Genomic DNA, 23,313 nt, shown 5'->3' on the forward strand with positions numbered 1-23,313 from the left:
GCATCTTGAAAATCCCTTTGAGTGCCCTTGGATTCTCAGCCAAACATACTAACGTGCTTAAAGTTTAAAAGTTGCCACCAGCATTACCCCCATGAAGTAAAAGTCAGTTTCTCCTTACTGACTTTATGGCCTGATGCTGACTTCTCCTTTGAGATGTACATACTAAACCTTATAATTATGCAAATTAGTATGAACCTGAAAATAACTAAATTAACCTTTACTTGCAATAAGTGGTTTACTTTGACTCCCTTCCCCTTTTCACATTTCAATGCCTCATATAACCTTTTAGGCTTTTCTTGAATCACCTTAAAGCTCACTGGAGTACGATGCTGATTATGGTCTTCAAGCCAGATCAGCGATAATCTTTCCATCTCAACAATGAGAGCACTATGCTACCTTGTTATAGTGGTCGCTTTCATAGGAGCAGTTCCTTTCATGCGTTCAAGGCTGCATTTCTTATCCTTAACAATGGTAACGAACGTTGACTGACTAAACTCAGTGGTAACGACTGTTGACTGACTAAGCTCGGGCGAATGACTGATGTTGATGGCAGTTTCTCCCTTTTCTGAATGCTTCACTGTTTAATTTCACTTCCATCATGATGGTTTTCCTTTTCTTCATTACACTGCCACCTGAAGAATCAGTGTTATGCTTGGGAACCATAATTCACGTTCTCAACATTTGCAGACTCACTTATTCGCAGATTTCGGTATGGACCATATGTACCCATTATTTGCGGGAAATTCACATATTCACAGTATTTTTCATTGAGTAATATCAACAAATTACTGTATTTTCATATAATTTTCATGATTAAATGCATTTTTTGTGATAAAACTTTAAAAACAACCAGGTATAAGCATTTTTAATGAGGTTTTTTGAGTTTGAACTAACAAAATGGGCAGTTTTAAGCATCTTTATAGGGGTTCTAAGTACTATTTGCAGATTCTTGCTATTGAGGTGGGAGTGGGGTGTCCCAGTGAATACAGGAATACAGGGTGTCCACTGTAGTACGCTGATGTGAGAACAACGTATAGTAGTGCCTCAGGTTACGAAATTAATCCGTTCTGAAGCAGCCTTCGTAACCTGATTTTTTCGTATCTAGAACTACGTTTTACATGTAAATTGCTTAATTCGTTCCAAGCCCTACAAAAACACCACAGTAAATTTTATAATAAAGCTAAATTGACCAATAAACAATGAAATACAACATTTTGGACCATTCAGTACTTAACCTAACCGTTACTGTACCTGTAAATAAAGTGTATTAGTGTACAGGGTAAAAGAAATACTTAGTGTACACGTACGTACGTACGTAGTAAAATGTGGAACCTTACCTTTCGAGTGAGGTGATGTCCAAAAGTGGTGACAGAGGAGGAGGACAAATGGCAGAAAACATGAACACTTAACTTTATGAAACATTAAAAATGACAGAAAACATTAACACTAAACTTTATGAAACACATTAACAAATGGCAGAAAACATTAACACTTCTTGTTTATCTCCATCTTCGGCCCCATAGAAAGCCATCCTCTTTCCGTGAACTTCAGCAACATTCTTGGGACCCATGGCTAATAACGTAAGTAGTAATTAACTTCACACACAACACGATGAAGTAACTTACAGTACAATGAAAGCAAAATCACTAACATGAATTTACGTTAACAAACTAAATATATATGAACGAACAAATTCCAGGTGTTTACGATAATGCGGCTGCAAAAAATGGTCAAGGAATGCCTTTACATAGAGGCATGATGGGACAGATGCTGACCAATAAGAGAGCAGGATCTTATGGCGGTGACTAGCATCAGGAACCAATGGGAGAGCGGGAGGATGGTGGCGAGTCTATTGAGTTGGGGGGGCGGAAGTTTTAAAATGTTCTCGGCGGCCCGAGCGAATCTCGGACTTTACCCTTTTGCAACCTGAAGTATTTTTTTTACACAAAAGCAAAGAAATCTTCGTCTTTGCTTTCGTAACCTGAATTTTTCATACGTAGGGACTTTCGTATGTAGAGGTTCCACTGTACCACAATTGTGCTCTACTGAGTACTGACCCAGTCATCTGCCTTATTTTGTATTCCCGCGCTGTTGACCCAGCATGGGTCTTGTGCGGTCACATATTTCTATGCCTCACCGAAGGACAGTAACAAAATCTAGCCTGGCAGTCCCCTGTTACAGGAGGGGGGGTTCTGTTCCAATGGCTCGATGATAAGCGAAAATCGCAGATATTTGAAAATTGGCGATTTATGGCGCTTATGGTGCCGATAACCAGAATTGGCACTGGTGACCAGTTAATGGTGCCTCTGTTAGGTATGTATCGGCACCGATAATCAGATATCGGCACATTATGGCACCAAAAACCGCCATTATTCTGTGAATAATGGGGGAAAGTGTTGCAGAGAGAAATCCGCGAATGCGTGAGTCTCCGCGAATCCAGAGAACGCGAATAACGGGGGTCCACTGTAATTCTAAATTACAAGAACTTGAAACACGTTCAATTGATTTAGAAATATTAACCCAGTCTAATGGAATTACAGTTAACCAGTCCTGACTAAATAAAGATACATTATTAGAATTTAGTAACAATAATTGACAAAGTATCACAATTGCTGCCTTACCAAATTTGAATTTCCACTTCTTCAACAACTGCAACACTGCTGCCAGTGTAGGTAGTCAAGATAGTCTCCACATGGCTGAATCTTGATGCTTGCCAGTCTCCTTAGTTGATTTGCAGAGAGAATAGAAACTGCTGATCCAGTATACAACTCTATGCAGATTTTGACATCATTAATAACAGGGTATATTCTAAGGATTGGTGGAGACACCCTATTTATGCAAGCAACATGTAGGAACCCCTGCATCCAAATCAGCTGCACCCTCAAGGTTGTTTTTGTTCCCTGTCTTGAGCAACCTGTTGACTGATCAACATCCTTGACACAGTTATCTGCAAAAGAAAAAAATATGCCTTCCTGTCTTGGAGCCTAATTCCATTTGAAGGTCTGCAACAGGCTGATCTTGTGTGTCCTATGTGACCTCATGAAAAGCAGCTCAGATATCTAAACTTACAATCATTAGTCTTGTGAGAAACTCTCGCATTGCCAGCACTTAATTTTGACCTTATGTACATTGTGATTATCGGAAATTCTGAGCTGCATATTCCTTGCTTGGAGTTCAGCCATCTCCATACTGCATACAATACCAACTGCTCTCTTCAAATTGAAATCATTCTCAGCCAATAGTTTAACTCTGATTTTCTTGGAAGAGATCCCAGCAACAAACTTGACACAACGTGTCTCTTCCAAGTAACTACCAAATTCACAATTCTTGGCTTCTTTCTTCATTTGAGGAACATAATGCAGCTATATTTTCTTCCTCCTTCTGATAGTGTTAATGAAATATGAACCTTTCAACAGACTTGTTTTTCTGCAGTTCAAAATGGTTAGTTAAAATTTCTTTCAAGTTATGATAGTTCTTGGCAATAGACACCTCTCAGAAAACCAAGTCACAGGGCAAAATGCTTAAACCATGCATTAAGGTCTTCTCCCTCTTCAAAAGGTTCAGTGTTGGCAATGTGGTTAGTATCCCTCCTTGTCACCAGTGATAAGTCTGGGAGAAGAGAAAAAACTTGTTACATGCTATCTTTATTATGCAGTTATAAGTAGGTTTCAGTGTGGAGGCAGGTATTTCACTGATATGTAAAGCTAATTCATTTCAGCTGGGTTGACACTAAACAAGAAGGCAATAACAGTACAGAAAAAACTGAATATATCACTAGATTTTTGAATGATGGAAGATATACTTTACAATATAAAAAAAACACTAGATTTTAAAATGGTGGTTAGATATATTTTATATAAAATTTATTATTGAACAATTGGACTATGTGGTGGTTAGATATATTTTATATAAAATTTATTATTGAACAATTGGACTATGTATATATCCCTTCAAATTATAACAAATCTGTCCCTGGGAGAGTTAACATTTATTTTGAAATGCTCAAACATGTAGCACATCTAGTTAAATCATATAGTTCACACTTTTTTATTCATATATGACTCAGGCATGTTTGTCTTGAAGAATGGCATAATGTCATAGTTATTCCGATCTCCAAACCAGAAAAAGAAACATAATGTAAACAATTCCAGAGCAGTTATCATAACAAGTCGCTTATGTAAATTTTTAAGAGTAGTAAATGGTAACCGCACAACTCATACGGCATAAATGAACATCACACTCATAGAGATTTTGGAAGCAATCAAATAACAATAGCTATTTTCTTTGATATACAGAAGGCTTATTTTATCATATGGAAATGCTAAATTTTAAAACCTTACATAAACTACATATTGTCTAACTTAAACTGTGCTGAATGGGTCATCAGTGATGCTATAGTAAACACAGACGCACGGACCTTATTAGAAGGTGTCCAATTCTCCAGAGACAAAATCACAGCAGTTCAGTTCTATGTAATTGTAGAGTCGAAAAAAATGATGAAATTGACTTCAAGACTAGACATTATCATTTAATACCCGTAAGCCTGACAGCCAAGTTCATAGGCTAGACCAGTTCCTCGCTAGACCAGTGGTTTTCACGCTCGGCTGCCAATCCGGTGGTCCTAAATTCGATTCCTGGCTCTGCCAACGCGGAATCAGAGAAATTTATTTCTGGTGATAGAAATTCATTTCTCGATATAGTGTGGTTCGGCTTCCACAATAAGCTGTAGGTCCTGTTGCCAGGTGACCAATTGGTTCCTAGCCACAAAAAAACATCTAATCCTAATCAGCTAGCCCTAGGAGAGCTGTTAATCAGCTCAGTGGTCTGGTAAAACTAAGATATACTTAACTTAACATAAGCTAGACTTTTGCACATAACTAAACCAGAAGGCCCATGTATCCTATATGATAACTTAATGCAATACGTAATATACATTAAGAGATATATGTATATTATATACATTAAGAGATATATGTATATTATATAAACAATCTCGCCACCTTTTCCAGTTTGAGCTAGTAGACTGTTTAAGTCAATAATATCTATAAAAAAATCCTCCAGTAGTAGAACTGCCTCCTCTTTGCATCTTGCGTTGAATACAAACTTGAAATATTTATCTAAAGCTATACAAATAGTACCCCAGTATAACATCAACAGCTTGCATTAGAACATAAAAGATGTAAAGGATGGGTCCAAATCTTCTTCAGTCATTGGATTGTAGCCATATCACATAAAGCATATCAGTTTTTCTTGCCTAACAATGTTTCTGGTTCCAAGGCAGAATTATGTGCAACAGGATTAACTGTTAAAGTTATTGAAGATACCATCACAGTAATTTGTAAATGTTAGCCACTAGAATTGTTATGGAACCCCTTCAAACTTAATATCCAAAAAATACCCTTGTCCAGCAATTAAAATTTCCACTTCACAAATTATACAAGGATAGCAAAAATGTAGAGTTATGTTGGATTCCTGCTCATGGATAACATTCAGGGAAATGCAGCCAAAGGTGCAACTAGAGTGACAAGATCACATATAGATATTCTTATCAGTGTAGTGATTAACATCTGTAAAAACCATCATGCAAACAATAAATGGCAGAGCGGATGGAAGGTTAACATGATTGTAAAAAATTATATAGGAGATCAAGACTATTGTTGGAATGTGGCTTCCATCATATCAAAAGGATAGATATATACAAAGAATTTCAGGATGTCTTAGAATTGGTCGATCTAGTTTGACCCATTTGGTGTTTGACAAACAGTCCCTGTATGTACAGACTGCAGAGTACCACTAACAGTTAAAGCATTTTTGTTAATGTCCAAAATTTAATTGATAACAAATGTCAGATGTCAAGGAAGCAAATCAGTTTTAAGAAATTTTATGAGAATCTCCATCATTATTAATTACCATATATGCAGGCGTATAAGACGACTCCACATATAAGATGACCCATTTTTCATGTAAAAGTGTAGGGTTAGAGGTATGCTCTACTGTATAAGGCAACCCCCAATTTACTAAATTAAATAACTATCAGCTGATGTACACAAGCAGTGGTGTAGTCATTTCAAAAAGAATACTGATACAGTATATAAAGGATAATATTTGCAACATGTAAAATGTTATAAAAACATTTTTAAACAATTAAAATCTTACAAACTCATCATCATTTTCATCATCTGAATCATATATTTGTTGATATCTTGTGACATATTAGTAAGAAAATCATCATATGGATCACATTCTGAATATGATAGGTTGTCAGTTTCTAGTTATTCTTCCTTTGCAAAGTAGTACTGTTTTTAACTTCCCTCTTTTATTTTGACTGATTGTTGGTGTGGCCATGATGGGGCCTTGAGTTTATTGTACAGGCAGTCCCCAAAATTATCAGCAGACTTGGTTAATGGCGATCCGGTTTTATTGGGCTTGTCTAGCGCCATAAAATTGGCGATTTATGGCTTCATACGGTGCTGAGTTCTGGTTATTGGTGCCTTGTGTAGAGTTAAAGTGCCATAACATACCTAACAGAGGTGCCCATTAGCCGGTTATCGGCGCCATAAGCACCATAAATCACCAAGTTTTGTTTAGTGGCAGTTTTTGCTTGGCTCCCCTGAGAAAAGAACCTCTGCCGATAATTGGGAACTGCCTCTATTTGAATAATGGCACTCTGGATAAAGCTAGTAATGAAGTCAGAGATCACATATCTCAATGTCTAATTATGGTAATTTCATAGTTATTATAATAATTACAATTGTTTTGTTTACCATATTGATAGTTGTGTTGCTAGTGATTCACTTGAATTACTTACCTACGGTTTTTACCGTTATTACAGTTGTTTTGTTTACTGTGTCGATAGTTGTGACACAACCATCGACACTTCATGGTGTTGGTAGGTTTGCCTAAATGAAATAAAGAGCATTAAAAAAAAATTTTTGAAGTTATTATTGTGAAATAGATATTTTTTATTTACCTCTCAGGGTTTTATTGTGAAATCTTTGCTCATGGGGTTGGTGATTGCAGTCCCATAGGTAGCTAACATTAGATGGACATAATTCATTTTGGCTGCATTATTTTTGAATTCTTTTGTATCTAACAGAGTCATCAGGAGCAGTGCATAAAACTTGCTCATCAAGTACAAGACCTGAGAAGGCAAAATGCAGCTTTGTCTTCTTTGGTTGGATATTCTGGGGTACCTCAAACTCTACCGTGTTCTCATCGCCATCGTTGTCCTTTGCCATCAAGTCCTCCAAGTTTCCTGAGCTTGCCATCATCTTTAACAAAGAACAAACAGGTAAATATTTCTGACTGGTTGATTAGATATTTTTTTTGGTAAATGTGCCACTTAGATTTTAAGCTATCACTCGTCTACAGGGAAGATGCTCTTAGATTTTAAAGGGATTTTGATGTAGGAAAAATCTATTTCTGGGCAAAGGGCCTAGTGAAATAGGTTCCTTTAGCACTATTTCTAAGGTAAAATATTGTTATAATACCAGAGAACCGCTAAATTGGAAATGCCAGAATATTCTGGCTTGCTCACCTTTATAAAAGGAGTCGGTATGGTTTCTGGGGCGAGTGAAACCACTACCACGGGTCCTTCTCCAATAGCTCACGGCCAAGCCCAGAAATTAAATTGTTTAAGTGTATACTGTATTTATTATAGCAAAGATCATCATCATCAATGCTGTTTTTACATTATGCATTCCTTTGTGAGGTAGATGTTTGTTGAGTTCTTGCCGTTATATCTTGTCCCCTTATTTATCTCTGCCATTTTTCCACAATTTTTAGGGCCTTTATACTGGTTGTTATCCAGCTTTGTCTTTATTTACCACTGCTGTGAATAGTCCTTCCTCTCCGTGTAGAATCACTAACCTCTACCATGTCAGTCTTTGAGAGATCAGCCTGTTTTCAAAGGTTTAAATACCTCATTTCTTAGCAACTGCCTGGTTTTTTTATGATAGCAATACTCCGTATGTTTCTCTCAGTATGTATTTTTATATCCACACTTCTTCAGAATCTGCCCTATTTTCTTTGTAACTGTCTATATGCCTTGTAGGGGTGAAAGACAAGCTTTGTACATTCATCATAAATTTCTGCTTTCTTTGATAAAGAGATATTTTTATTGCAGTGTCTTACGAACAATTATACAGCTGTAGGGTCCCTACGAATGGCAGACAATAGATTCAAAACTTCCGCGGTGGCGCCGCCATCGCTGATGTAGGTGACGTCATCTCCCTCCACTCGAGGGAGCTACAGGTACAACTGTCCAGGTAACATCAATTCGTTCTCTGCCGGCTTCTGGTGAACATCGGAGGTCTGTGCAGACTTTTTTCTTCATTTGTTGGGAAGTATTATCTCTCCAATATCAGTGAAGTATTCAACTCCGTGTTTGTAGGATTGAAGCTGAATTTCTTTTCTGCAATTTTGTGGTCTTACCATCATGTCAGACTCTAGTCCTTCATTAGTTAGGTTTTGCGCCGGAGTGTGCAAAACTACGTTAGTTAAATTAATTTATGATTCGCACACTAAGTGCATTAAGTGTAGGGGTTGTGAGTGCTCTAGAGAATCTACTTGTGATGAATGCAAGGATTGGAGTGAACAACAGTGGAAAGGTTTTGTTTCTCACTTGGGGAAGGTAATTAAGGATAGGAAGAGGAAGGCGGCTCTCAGAGCTGAAAGTAAGACTAGTTTAGCTTCTTCTGCTTCTTCTATCGAAGCACCTGCTCCTATTCCTTCTCCTTCTCCTCTTATTATGTCTCCGATCTTGAGTCCTCCTACTCCTGCTCCTGTAACTCCTTTGCCAACTTCCCGTGGAGTTTCTCCTGACACCATTGCCAGCCTCGAGTCTAAATTTGAAAAGAAATTTGATGTATTAGCTAATACGGTTATGCATTTAGTTTTATCTGTAAAGTCTTTCATAGAAAAGACTTCTAGTGAAGTGAGAAGTGTCAGTGCAGTGCAATGTTAGGGGGTGGCTGTTTGTCCCGATAGTTCTCCTAGACGAAGGTCTCTGTCCCGCTCCCCCGCCTCGGGGAGAAGACATACCGGAGGTCCAAGGGAGACTGTCGGGGTTTGCCCACAGACAGTCGCTTCTTCCATCGATCCTGTGGTGCGACAGCAGGATTCTACTAAACACCATTGGAAAGGTGTGTCTTTTGGTAACCAGTTATCGACAGAGTCGAGTGATTCGTTGCCGGTTAGACGTCGTAAGTGGCGTGATTCTTCAGTCTCACGTCCATTGAAGAGGTGTTCTCTCCGCCCCCTGTGAAGAGGAACAGAGAAGTAGATATCTCTCACTCGTCGTGTAGTGTAGCTACATGGACTTCGCCTTGTATTCTTACGACAGCGACAGCCGCCTTCGACTCGGTTGTGGAGCGACCGATTCTGAGTTCGTCGAGATCTTCGACTCATCAAGCTGTCGAAACTTTACCTTCGACTTCGCATGCGACAGATAATTCGACTGGCGCGAGACCTCCGGTGGCGATCGTGTCGAAATCCACGACCCCAGCTGCTTCGACTTCAACTCAAGAAGACGAGAATCTAGTTCCTTTACGTCAACAGTTACAAGAGCTGTTGAACTGGATGAAAGAAAACAAACTATGTACGAAGAAAAATGAGTCGAATTAAGAACCGTCTCTGTCGCCTATCTCTTCAGATGCAAGGAGGACTTAGAAGCGGACTCTATCCCTCTCTCATGCTATTCGAAACTTTTACGCTATCTTCTTGACATGTACCCGGATTACTTCGTAGCAGCCGCTCCCAGGTCGCCTGCTTCCATCTTCCTGATGAGAAGGAAGAATTTCGATCCTTTCTTCCCAAACCTCGTACTTTCCAAGGCTGCTAAACATTCGCTTCGTGATATAGAAGATTGGTTGAAGGTCAAGAGAGAGCTCGGGAAAGCAACTTTCGCCTATCCTCCGTCGAAGCTTGTTAAGAAGAGGTATAGGTTCTATGTAACCGGAGAGGCCCCCTCTATGGGAGTGTCTGCCTCCTCCCAGGGGGACTTCTTTGGTTTGGTGGATGCAATTAGGAGGTCCGCGTTTGCAGCAGCTAAAATATTCTTTACATCGCCCGAGTTGGACCATTTGGTAAAGAATATTTTCAAGATTTTAGAAATTATGAGTTTCTTGGACTGGACGATCGGAGCCCTTGCTACGAAAATAGAGGATTGCCCTACTCTCCAGGAGGACCTGGCATCGGACTGGCTTGGGGTTTTGTCATGTGCCGACAAATCAGTTCGGGATGGTTGCGATGAGCTGGCCTCTCTCTCTGCATTCGGGACTCTCAAGAAAAGACAGTCACTTCGCCTCAGAAGTCCGCCCTTTTGTTTTCTCCTCTCGACAAGGATCATCTGTTTCCCGAAGATACTTTCCGCACTGGAAAAAAAGTCTACTAATGACTTGCTTGCTTAGTCTTCTAAGCGGGTTAAACCCTCGACTGTGACTACTACCACCTCGGAATCACCCTTGCAGAAGAAACCCTTTTGAGGGGGTAGGTCTAGACCGTTTGTCAGGCCTCGATCGAATTTACTACACCCAAACAAGTCCTCGACCAAACCCGACACGAAATCATCCAAGTGATTCTTCAATCCTTCATGCTCCGGTAGGGGGCAGATTTAGCCTCTTTTGGGAGGAATGGAGTCGCAGAGGGGCAGAGCCCTGGGTGACCAAAGTTCTCCAGTTCGGTTACTCCATTCCTTTCAAAGACACTCCGCCTCTATCCAATGTTCCCATCACATTACCCGCCTACTCTCCAGGCTCGGAGAAGTTTGTAGCCTTAACCTGAGAAATAGAGAGACTCGTGCAGAAGGCTGTCATAGAGGAGATAAGCGACAGACCATCCCCGGGGTTTTACAACCGTCTGTTCGTAGTCCCCAAGTCATCGGGGGACTGGAGGCCCGTACTGGATGTAAGCGCACTGAATTTGTTCGTTCAGAAGACCAAATTCAATATGGAAATGACTCGTTCAGTGTTTGAATCCCTTCGTCAAGGGGACTGGATGGTATCCCTGGATATGCAGGACGCATACTTCCACATTCTAATTCACCAGGACTCCTGGAAATACCTTCGGTTTGTGTTCATGGGCAAGACATAGCAGTTTCGAGCTCTTTGCTTCGGCCTCTCGACAGCACCGCAAGTATTTACGCGAGCGTTGACTCCTCTGGGAAAGTGGTTACACCTCCTGGGCATCAGAGTGTCACTCTACCTAGACCACTGGCTTCTCTGCTCCTCTTCGGAAAGTCAGTGCATGAAGGATCTCAAGAGGACTCTTTCATTATCTCACTCGTTAGGTCTTCTTATAAACGAGGAGAAATCTCGGCTAATTTCGACTCAGAACATTCTCTATTTGGGGATGACTCTGAACTCTTTGAGTTTTTCGGGCTTTTCTTTCACCAAAGAGAGTCCAGTCATGTCTGGAAGTAGTACAGGACTTTCTGGACCGCAAGTCCTGTTCCGCCAACCATTGGACCAGTCTGTTAGGAACACTAGCTTTGGTGGAACAGTTTGTCAAACTCGGAAGGCTGCACATGAGGCCCCTGCAATTCTTCCTGAAGGCTTCGTGGTGCAGAAAGACTCGACCAGACTCGACAGTATTCTCGATTTCAGACTAAATCAAGGAGGACTTAGCATGGTGGCTTTCAAAACCAAGACTGGTTGAGGGTCTTTCACTTCGTCCACTCCACCCAACCCTTCAGTTCTTTTCAGACGCCTCCGACGTAGGTTGGGGAGCCCTGTTGGGGAAGAACGAAACGTCAGGGGAATGGTCGGAAACGCAGCGCTCTCTTCATATCAACGTGAGGGAGCTATTAGCAGTGTTCCTGGGATTCAGGCATTCTCTCATCTCGGACAGGACTGGTGGTAGCAGTTCACGGAGACAACTCCACAGCACTTTCCTACATCAGGAAACAAGGGGGAATGCGCTCCTTCACCCTCTACAACCTTGCAAAAGATCTGCTTGTGTGGGCAGAAAAATTTCAGGTTACGCTGATCCCTCGATTTGTTCAAGGGAAAATGAACGTGTTGGCGGATGGACTAAGTCGCCGTCATCAAGTACTGCCGTTAGGATGGACTCTCAATGCGAAGGTCTGCCTAGACCTATGGAAACTTTGGGGAAAGCCGATGATAGATCTCTTTGCAACCTCGAGGAACAACCGCCTTCTGCTGTTTTGCTCTCCAGTCCCGGACCCTCTTGCATGGTCAGTCGATGCAATGTTACTAGACTGGTCGGGCCTGGAAGCGTACGCTTTCCCCCCCATTCGGCCTAATAAGACAGGTGCTGAACAAAGTGTCATTCCACAAAAATGTTTCTCTGACATTAGTCGCTCCATTCTGGCCAAGGAAAGAATGGTTCCCAGATCTCTACTTTCTCGTAGACTTCCCCAGACTTCTTCCATTAAAGAAATGTCTTCTCAGACAACCGCACTTCGAAAGATTCCACCAAGGATTATCCGCTCTGGCACTGACAGGATACAGACTATCAGGAGTCTCGTCAGAGCAAACGGTTTTTCGAGACGAGCTGCAGAAGCTATCGCGAACTGCAGAAGAGATTCTTCTAACAGACTATACCAGTCTAAATGGGGAGTGTTTCAAAGATGGTGTAGACAGACTAAAGTCTCTTCTTCTGAAACATCTGTGAACGAAATAGCTGATTTCCTTCTTTTCTTAAGGGACGTTAAGCGTTTAGCGCCTTCGACTATTAAGGGATACAGAGCGATGCTGGCTTCAGTCTTTAAACACAGAGGACTAGACCTATCCACGAATAGTGATCTTTCCGATCTAATTAAATCGTTCGAGACTTCCAAATCGTCAAAGGGCTCGATAGCATGGAATCTCGATATAGTTCTTAAGCGGCTTTCGGAACCTCCCTTTGAACCGTTACTTTCTTCGTCTATGAGGAATCTCACGAAGAAGACGTTATTTTTAGTTGCATTGGCATCGGCTAGACGAGTTAGCGAGCTACACGCGATGGACAAAAAGTGGGATTTTCTCAAGGCGATGCAGTTTGCTCTGTGGAACTCCATTTTCTCGCGAAAAACAAAAACCCTTCAAATCCGTGGCCACGTAACTTTGTTCTCAAAACCGGACAGATTTGATAGGCCAGGAAGAAGAAGAACGACTCTTATGTCCTGTGCGGGCATTAAGATATTACCTCCGTAGAACAGAGAAGATTAGAGGTCAGTCGAATCATTTGTGGTGCTCTGTTAAAAATCCCTCTCGTCCCCTCTCAAAAAACGCTATTTCCTTTTTTTTTAGAGAGTTAATTGTAGAAGCACATTCTCAAGCTAACGACGCAGTGTTTCCTTTACTGAGAGTGAAAGCGCACGAAGTTTGAGCGGTAGCGACTTCTCTCGCTTTTCGACACAACTTGTCGCTGTCCGCTATCCTGCAAAGTACCTTTTGGAGGTCTAAATCTGTGTTTGCTACGTATTATCTGAAAGAAATCGAGACAGTGTTTGAAGATTGTAAGTCTCTCGGTCCACTTTCGGTAGCTGGCATGGTGTTGGGAGAAACGACATTGGGGGTTGCTCCCTTTGTTAGCCTATGTTTCGCCTTGTGCCAAGGTTGACGAGTTAAAGGGAAGTCTGGGGGTACAATGTACCTGGAGTACTCACCAGTCATTTTAGTGTTAGTTTTGGTGGGTAAAGGTTTTTATTTTGGTGTAGGTGATAGTTTTTTCATGTTGGTTATTTCTGGTCTTAGCCCAGGGCAAGGGCAATATTTTGTTGTATCTTCGTTGAGTCAGCGGTGAACACCATGACTACGAGGATCTTCCACTCCATGTAGAGGCACCCGTTGGTCATCTTCCAAGCCTTCTACTATGTAAGATGAGCACCGACCAGAGGCAGTATTCTCCTGCAGTAGCTCTCTTACAAGTTAAGGTACAACAGGCACTAACAGTGCTTTTGGGTATACTACTTTATTTTCAAGAATCAAATATTATTGTTGAAGTAAAACTTACATCCACAGCCCCCCATCCTTGCAATGAGTAATCAGCTGTATAATTGTTCGGTAAGACACTGCAATAAAAATGGAATTTTCATTATAAAAGGAAATTTTATTGCATACTTACCGAACAATTATTAATCAAAGCCCTGTAAATAGGATGGTATTTAACTCTGATAAATTTGAATCAATAAATTATGGAGACAGAGAAAGAAAGCTATATGCATATAGGGGACCTAATAATGAGACAATCACAAATAAGGAAGCAGTTAAAGACCTTGGTGTGATGATGAATAGGAACATGTTATGCAATGATCAAATAGCAATTCTGTTGGCAAAATGTAAAGCAAAAATGGGAATGTTGTTAACGGCACTTCAAAACAAGAAAAGCTGAACACTGATTATGCTTTATAAAACATATGTTCGTAGTCCACTTGAATATTACAATATGATATGGTACCCACACTATCAAAAGGATATTGCACAAATAGAGAGTGTACAAAGGTCCTTTACAGCTAGAATAGAGGAAGTTAAAGGCCTTGACTACTGGGAAAGACTACAATCCTTAAAATTATATAGTCTAGAAAGGAGAAGAGAACGCTACATGATAATTCAGGCATGGAAACAGATAGAAGGAATAGCAGAAAACATTCATGGAAGAAGAATAGCAGAAAACATCATGGAACTAAAAATATCAGAAAGAGCAAGCAGAAGTAGAGTAATAGTGTCCAAAACTATACCGGGAAAAATAAGGAAAGCACACAGGACATTAATCCACTACGCACCAGCATCGATAATGCAGCGTCTATTCAATGCGTTGCCAGCTCATCTGAGGAATATATCAGGAGTGAGCGTAGATGTGTTTAAGAATAAGCTCGACAAATATCTAAACTGCATCCCAGACCATCCAAGATTGGAAGATGCAAAATATACCGGAAGATGTACTAGCAACTCTCTGGTAGACATTAGAGGTGCCTCACACTGAGGGACCTGGGGCAACCCGAACGAACTGTAAGGTCTGTAAGGTAAGGTAAGGTCCCACAGGGAAGAATGAATTTATGTTACCTGGACAGTTGTACCTGTAGCTCCCTCGAGTGGAGGGAGATGACGTCACCTACATCAGCAATGGTGGCGCCACCGCAGAAGTTTTGAATCTATTGTCTGCCATTCGTAGGGAACCTACAGCTGTATAATTGTTCGGTAAGTATGCAATAAAATTTCATTTTATATGAAAATTCCATTTTTATTAATAAGCAGTGCAACACGCTTTCCACTTCTTTTAGGTAGTTTCTTTTCTTTTTTTGTCATTATTGTCACTAATATTGTCTTCACAGTTCATTATGCTGTCAGCATAATGCTCTAACTCCTCCTAGGTCTGCCCTGTCTCCATAACTTGGTCCTTTCTATACTTTATGCTTTGCTTCCTTGCAAGGTCACCATAACCGAGGGTTTGCTTCAATTGCACTAATTCCACTAATAATACATCTTTGAAGCTGTTGTAAGCCCTTTTTAATCTAGCTTTTTATATAAGTAACTTACCAAATAATTACATATCTATGTATTACTTTCTAGTTTACACAGCAGCTCAAAATTTGAAAATCATGGTAACGTTCTTTTGTTTTTGGTGTGGGTACTAGCCCTGCCCACTTTCGGGGAAGAATAGGTACAACACAGCTAAAGAGCTCAATTTGTCTCCAGTCAACGACTAAACATTGGTTGTTGAGTAGCTCTGTGGATTCTTTTTCACCAGATGGTTGTGATTTTCGCTTCATTTGGTGAAGTATGTATAGTATTTTGTGCCTATGGTAGCATGCTAATCTTAAATAGCTTAGTTATTATTTTGGACTTCTCCCATAGTGAATTTTGATTTTGACTTAGTATGTCAGACTCTAGCTTGTCTAGTACGTATCAGGTATTGCAGTTAAGGCTCCAATACCAGATGCAGAATTTAGTATGACATCTCTCTTAGTGTCCACCTTTCAGTTTTTGCTTATGACTACAAACAGTTTCATGATATTCTTTGAATTTTTATTTCTCAAATGTGGCTGTATTTCTCTTAAGTTTTGAAAGAATAAAAACACGGAAACTGAAAAGAAAAGTTATGCAAAAATAAGTTGAATCATCAGTGAATGTTAAATAAAAAGTAAAAGGTGGCAATTTTCAATAGAATCCAAAAATCAAAATAACTAAAGATAATTGAAAAGGACACACAATTTTAGAGATACAGTATAATTAAGAAAAGGGTGATGGTAAGGTAAAGAAATTATATCTCATTTCACCTTATTATGTAGCCAAGGTAGTTTTCTAAGAGAATTCTGAATTGTTATTATTCAGTGGGACCTTTCACTCTGTTTTTTGTATTGCAAATTTTGCAGGAATAATGTTCAAATCACTTCAATGAGCCATAAATGACTTATAGCAATCATACGACAGTACTAGTACCTCAATATAAGGTAGATGCTTTCAGTGTGACTTGAGATTTTATTGGGAATTGTACTACAACTCCCCATCCTAGGTGTCTTTTATATGTTTGCTCATGAATGTACCCAGGGATTGCTGTTGGTTTTAGTTCTTATATTTTACTTTATGTCAGCTATTAATTGTAATTTTGTAAAATAAAGCATAAAGAAATATTAGAAAAACAATGAATATCTCACAAAAAGATACATTACTGCAGCTCCCATCTCGATACATCTCGTTAATATTTTACCATAAATATACAGTACTTGGAATTTGTTACTGATTGAAAGAATTATTAGAAAAAAACATGTATAACATGGTAGAATTGGCATATATTTACATGTCAGGGTTGGAAATATTCACTTTGAACTTCCCTTGGAAGGTTACCGAAAAAATTTGTTTCTATACCAGGTGCTTTTGCATCTCTTCCTCTTTCCATTGATGTTTTTTTTTTTTTTTTTTTTTTATCGGCCAACATTAAAGTTTGCCTGACCTAGGGGCGTTCTTAACCTCTTCATTACCGAAAGTTTGTTTGGAGGTAGGTGGGTACCACCATTCAAGTCTACTACACCGCACCGGGTGCATAAAGGTGGTACGCATAGTACCACCAAAACTCCTCTTTTCAGATAGGGACTTCCAATCATTCTGTAATTTCGGTTTGAAGAGTTTGGAGCAAAATAAACAGTATGACACGATGCCAGACGTATGATGAACCCAAAAAAATATTATTACTGCTTATGTGTGTAGGTGACAGATGAACTGCGTCTCGACAAAAAATCACAAAACCAGACAAGCGTAAACATGTAATAACTTCTACCCAAGTATAAAACCAGTTGTATCATCATTTACTGTATTTATTTATTTATTCACTTATTACATTTTACAAATAAAAGATATGAACACCAGATAAATGAAGGTAAAAATAAAGCCTTATAGTAACTTTATACATAAAAAACCAAACCAGAGAAAAAGCGAAAAAGCTATTTTTTTCTGAGGACAAGAAACTTGAAAAATTAGTTTAGATACCCCTGATGCCCCTAAAGTTGTTTTCTGTGATGAAACTAATCTTAGAAAACGTAGAAAATGACATCGACCCATTTTTGAAAGATATACTATAAAATTTGCGATTTCCATATTTATTGGCGGGGCTTTCGCTTTAGTTTTTGCTCTTTTTTTTGTTATTACGTGCTTATTTACTGTTCTATTTTGATAATACTTTATGTGCATGTTCCAGGTGCAATATACCAACATTCTGTAAGACCGAATTTCTATTCAAGACTGTAGTTTTCTCACCGACCACCAGTGTCCCTTGTACAAGGGACACTGAGTTTCGCATTTTTTTTTCATAAAATCATTTATTTTCCCTGTAGGATTATAAAACTAACAGTGAATATGCGTTATTATAGTGCTAATAATACCTGATAATTTCATTAGCCTGTCTTGATTAGTGTATTTTTGGCAAATATTTTTACGATCAGCACCCCTCCAAACTGGAGTCACTACCGAGAGATTCAGTTCGGCAGCGAACGCAATGTTTACATTCTGCTCACCCACCCGGTAAAGAAGGGGTTAACACTTAATGGATAGACACAGTCATGATGATCTATAACAGGCTTTGAGTGATGGACGGGCAAACTTGTATGAGTTTAGATATTATGCCCCAAACAATTTGGATGAATTTAGCAGGAAAGATGTTCATATCACTTCAAATGTCCATAAATGACTTATGGCAACTCTAGTTACTCAGCACTGGACAGAGGGGATTGGTGTGCCCTGAGACTTGATGGGGGAATGTATATTGCCCCTCTCTATCCCATGACATCTTTTTATTTATTTGCTCATATATACGTATACCAAGGGATTGCTGTTGATTTTACTTCTTATCTTTTGATTTAGTATGTCGGATATAATTGTAGTGTGATAAAGGTGTATGCCTCACGCAAAGTTACTGCATCTCCCTATCTCAGTAAACCTTGTAAATATCTTATAATAAATATACTCAGAATTTGTTGCTGATTTTAGTTCCTATTTGTTATGATAGTGTGTGAACTGTAATTATAATTTTACAAAAAAAAACAAAAAAATAAAATAAATTATTAGAAAAAAAATATGTATAACATGGTAAAATTGGCATATAGGCAGTCCCTGGTTATCGGCGAACTCAGTTATGTAATGGCAATCTGGTTTTATGGGGCTTGTCTCACATCATAAAATTTTTTGGGTGGGTTCCATTCTCAGTGGGGTGCTGATCAGCGAAAAATGCCAGTAACCGAAACTCAGCGATTTATGGCACATATGGTGCCAAGTTTCAGTTAATGGCACAGATGACCAGTGAATGACGCTTCTGTGAAGTATATTATACCGAAACTCGGCTCATATGGCGCCATAAAACCAGATCGCCATTAACTGAGTCCGCTGATAACGGGACTGCTTAGTAAGTTTTATAGGATTTTAAGTCAGATTGTCGCAAAATTTTTATGCAGTATTAGATTTGATTGTTAATATGAAAAGTTGAAGACTGGAAAGTAGGTATTTGAAATCAGTTTTCATTTTGTGATAAAGTAATTCATAGAAATTTTAGAGGAACACTGTACTAATGTACAATACCTTATAATTTCCTGACAGTGAAAGAGTATGTAGTAATCTTTGTACAGGCAGTCCCTGGTTAAAGGGGGAGGGGTTCCATTCCCAGCTGATAGCACTAACCAAAAATCAATGGTAATAGTACTAACAACCCACTCAGTGCTGTTAACTGGAGATTGGCACTGCTAAATGGAGATTGGTGCTAAATATCCAGTTAACAACGTCGCTAGACAATCACTGTAAAACTGGAGAGCCATTAACTGATGCTGCCGTTAACCAGGGCTGCCTGTATTCTGTATTTTTATTGTTAGATTTGTATGTTTTAGTATTCTGTTATCATTCTTGATGATATTACATACTGTTCTGTATACGAATAGCACATAACTGAATTATATATGAAATTCATATAGTAAGTAAGCTATCTGTTTCCATAGCTGATCCTTTTTCTTAAACTGCAACCTCTTAAATATCTGTCCTTAACCTGCCCTTTCCAATTTTCCTGTATATCCTTCACCTGTAACTTCTGCTTTGAACAACAGGCTTTAAAGCAGCTATTGCGGAGTAGGAAAGGGAGGAGTGGACGCAAAAGGGTTAGTCTTGTTGCTTTCATTTTGGTTTTCAGTGATGCTAAATGGAAAGATTTGTCACTTTTGCTGCAATACTCTTTGTTGTGTAGAATTTTCAGCTTTATTGAAGTGCATTGAATTTTTTGTAGGAATGGTTTGTATTCAATTTTTTGTTAAACTCCCTACAGTTTAAGTACTTAAATTAAGTTAATTGGTACCATTACAATATTTTTATTTTATTCTGCATGTCAAGAGGATGTATATATTTTATGTATGCAGGACTAAATAGGTTGAAATACTAACTTAAGGAAGTTTGAAACAATAATACTGTAGTTGATATCCTTAGCAATTGTTTGTTTCACCACAAACCCCATGATTTACCACGTAGCCCCTTTCATTTGTCCTGTGAAATCTTAGGTGCATCAGTCTTCTGTCAGGAGAAAGAATCTCCACAGCAGCCAGCTTTTTTCTTGCGCACTTGTGGATTCCCAGGTAGCCAGACATTAACTACCTTGTTTCTAGGATACGTATTTGTCTGCTAACAATAAGTTTTTTTATGCAATACAAGTTTACAATCTTTTATCCAAAATTCTAAAAAAAAGAAAAAAAAATTAATATGTCTACGAAAATAAAAGCATGGGTGACAAACATGGAAGGAAATGCTACAAGAAATAAAAATATTTATTTTGACCTTGTAGCGTTTCCTTCCATGTTTAGCAGAGTGATTTTTGGGTTTAGGGATTTTCTGTGGTCTGGCCATGACCTCATCCCAAGAAAGCCAGCTGAAGGGTATCCGCAGCCTGTAATTTTGGTGATATTGGCTCAGATTTGTGAAAATGAGTTATCATCATATTTCTACAGATCTGGGTCCCGGCTTTTGCCACGCATAAGACAATATCGATACGAAGCCTTTTAAATGGTTTAAAGGCCACACCCAAGTAGAGAATTAAAGGTCTGGTTAGGGGTGGTTTTACTATTTCATTTTGCATTAATTCTTCAAGTATTGGTATTTCTTTTCATTGCATTTTGTTTCGTATGCCGTACAATATGTTTTCCTGATACAGATGGCAACCCTTCCCATGACTGAATAATGCGAGCCAGTTGTCCCGAGAGAGAATTCTTGTATTTGTTTTATGTAATAACGTATTTGTTATTCTCAATTGATTGCAACACTTCCTTGGACTTTTGGACATCAATTGTGTATTATATATATTACAACATGCCAAAAAAGAAGTTTAGTAAGAGAAGGGAAGCAAGCTCTCACAATATCAAAACTTATTTTAAAGCTAAAAGTATAGACACAGCTAATGTTGTGGCTTCTCACATGTTGTCACCAACCATGTGTGCTGAGGAGATGCCAACTACTTCCTATTACGAAGCTCCGAGTGAAATCTATACTTTGTTTTGAAGTTATCTGATGATGAGGAGGGGGAGGAGGAAGAGAATGAGCATTTTCAAGATGTAATTGCTGTCCCTGACGTAGCAGGTGATGTCTGTGTTTTATCAAGAGCCTTCAGATGAAAGAGAAGACCAGGAAACGAATGTCTGCTGTGCATTCAAGAAAGCAAAAGAAGCAAAGATCATCAAAAGGAGGATATGAAGGAGAGGGTCATTTGCTTCTTAAAAACCTAGCAGCACAAGAGTAGAGGGGCATTCTATGGTAACCCCCCAAAAATAATATAAACTATTATCTTCTATGTGATAAATGTACTATTTTTTAGAAGGAATAATATCTTATAAAAGAGAGGGGAAACAGGTGCCATGTTGGCTTTTCCAAGAAACTTTATATGCTTCTAAAAGCAAAATAAATGGTTAGCAAAACCTTTAACAGCATTTTTCTCAAAACATACATTTCCTACATTCAAATTCCGAAAACTCCCTTATTTATGAACGGATTTTAATAATCTATAAAGCAATTTGAATAAAGATAGTGAGAGAACACACTGGCAAATATATTTTTCTTTTTCTCTCAATAAAAAGATTTTACCAAGACTTAATAAATAATTTTATGGTATTTTTTATTGCATTTTATATTATTTTAATAGCATACATCACATAAGACTTTTGAGTTTGCCATTTCATTTGATAGGTATTAAACTTTCTGCTATTACTATTTTTTAATTGAATGATAAATAAAACAGATGTACATTAAAAAACTGCATCATCGGTCAAACTAGAGGTAACACCTGTGGAAGTTTGAACACCATCAGTCCAAATTAACCCCCGACACCACCGATGCCCTTAAAGATGTCAGACTGTACTAGGCTTGGGTCTCAAACAAGATACTAAGCTTAAGTATCAATTCACAACCATCTCTTTTAATAAGAACCTCTTACGAAAACACAAAAACCACTTAAGAAAGAACTGACATAAACAACATAAAGTATGGCATAAACAAATGAATTGGGGAACATCTGTTTTGCAATTATGAGGGATTTTACTTTAAAATAAAGTATTTTAGTTCCCTTTTGATACCCATTTTCATTTTATGTACAAAATTGAAAATAATAATGCCAGTACAGTAATATGTACATTTATTTCTTGAAGCAACTAAATGACTCCTAATTCTTTCCTTAGTAAGCTCAGTCAGTTGATCTTAAGAATGTAAATATTACCAGTGCAAGTGATGGATGATTGAATCGGGCAAATCTGCTACATACCTAAATTTTTTATGAAAGCAATCCACCATTGTGTGTTCATTGAGAATTGGTTGCTGTTGGTAGAGTACTTTATGATGCTTCTCCTGAATTATTTATGGCAGGGGAAAAATTGCCTTTATTTAAATCTTTTGCTAAGATCTGAAGTTCTACCTGAACCCTGTTTGGCATTTTAAGAAGAAATTGTTATTTTTGGTAAAATTTAAGTCATTCATTCGTAATGAATTTTTACTGAGTATGAATGAAATGCTAATTTTTATTCATTAGTATGTGTATGAGTACTTTTAATAATGATCATTTTTTTTAATCAGAAGTCATTTCATGTACAGCTATGCTCAGAAATCGTGCTACATGACTGCATAGGATTTAGCTCAAAGTTCACTAACTGGCAACTTAACATGCTCCATATTTATCTGTTATTTCAATGCAAAAACACAATTGTTGCATACAAAAAGGCTGTAATATGTTTATATGTGAGACTGCTATCATATATTTCTAAACTGTAAGAAAATGTCACATTTTGCCAGATTTTGGAAAAAACACTGCAAAAACCACCATTGACCAAAACTTGGTGATTTATGGCGCTTAATTGCTCCAAATTTTAGTTAACCCTTAAACACCGAAGCGGTATTTTAAAAATCGTCTCCCTTATGCCAGCGGCATTTGCAAGTGAGCGCTGAAGCGGAAAAAATGTTTTTTTTTTTAAATGACAGCACACTTAGTTTTCAAGATTAAGAGTTCATTTTTGGCTCCTGTTTTTGTCATTGCCTGAAGTTTAGTATGCAACCATCAGAAATGAAAAAAAATATGATTATCATATTTAAATATTGGGATATATGACAGCGCGAAAAAAATTCATATATAATTGTATACAAATCACGCTGTGAGCAAAACGGTTAAAGTTAACAAGTTAATTTTTTTCGTTGTATTGTACACTAAATTGTGATCATTTTGGTATACTATAACACATTGTAAAATGATCAAGGCAACACAGAGAAAGTATTATCACAAAATGATGCATGAATTCGTAACGTGCGGATGTAAAAAAAAGCTGTTTTCATAAATTCACCATAAATCGAAATATTGTGCTAGAGACTTCCAATTTGT

General features: G+C 38.4%; 1 protein-coding gene across 6 annotated transcripts in view; it reads left to right on the plus strand.

The window, feature by feature from the left end:
- LOC135225783 (uncharacterized) overlaps positions 1-23,313 on the plus strand; it is a 602,193-nt gene that overhangs the window by 493,401 nt on the left and 85,479 nt on the right. For all 6 annotated transcript variants that reach the window (XM_064265254.1, XM_064265252.1, XM_064265251.1 and 3 more), the window contains one exon: positions 7,097-7,291. In XM_064265254.1, the coding sequence (XP_064121324.1) occupies positions 7,097-7,291 (195 nt within the window). The remainder of the gene's footprint in view (positions 1-7,096; positions 7,292-23,313) is intronic.

Source organism: Macrobrachium nipponense, chromosome 13 (genome assembly GCF_015104395.2).
Source record: "Macrobrachium nipponense isolate FS-2020 chromosome 13, ASM1510439v2, whole genome shotgun sequence".
Classification (NCBI taxonomy): domain Eukaryota; kingdom Metazoa; phylum Arthropoda; class Malacostraca; order Decapoda; family Palaemonidae; genus Macrobrachium; species Macrobrachium nipponense.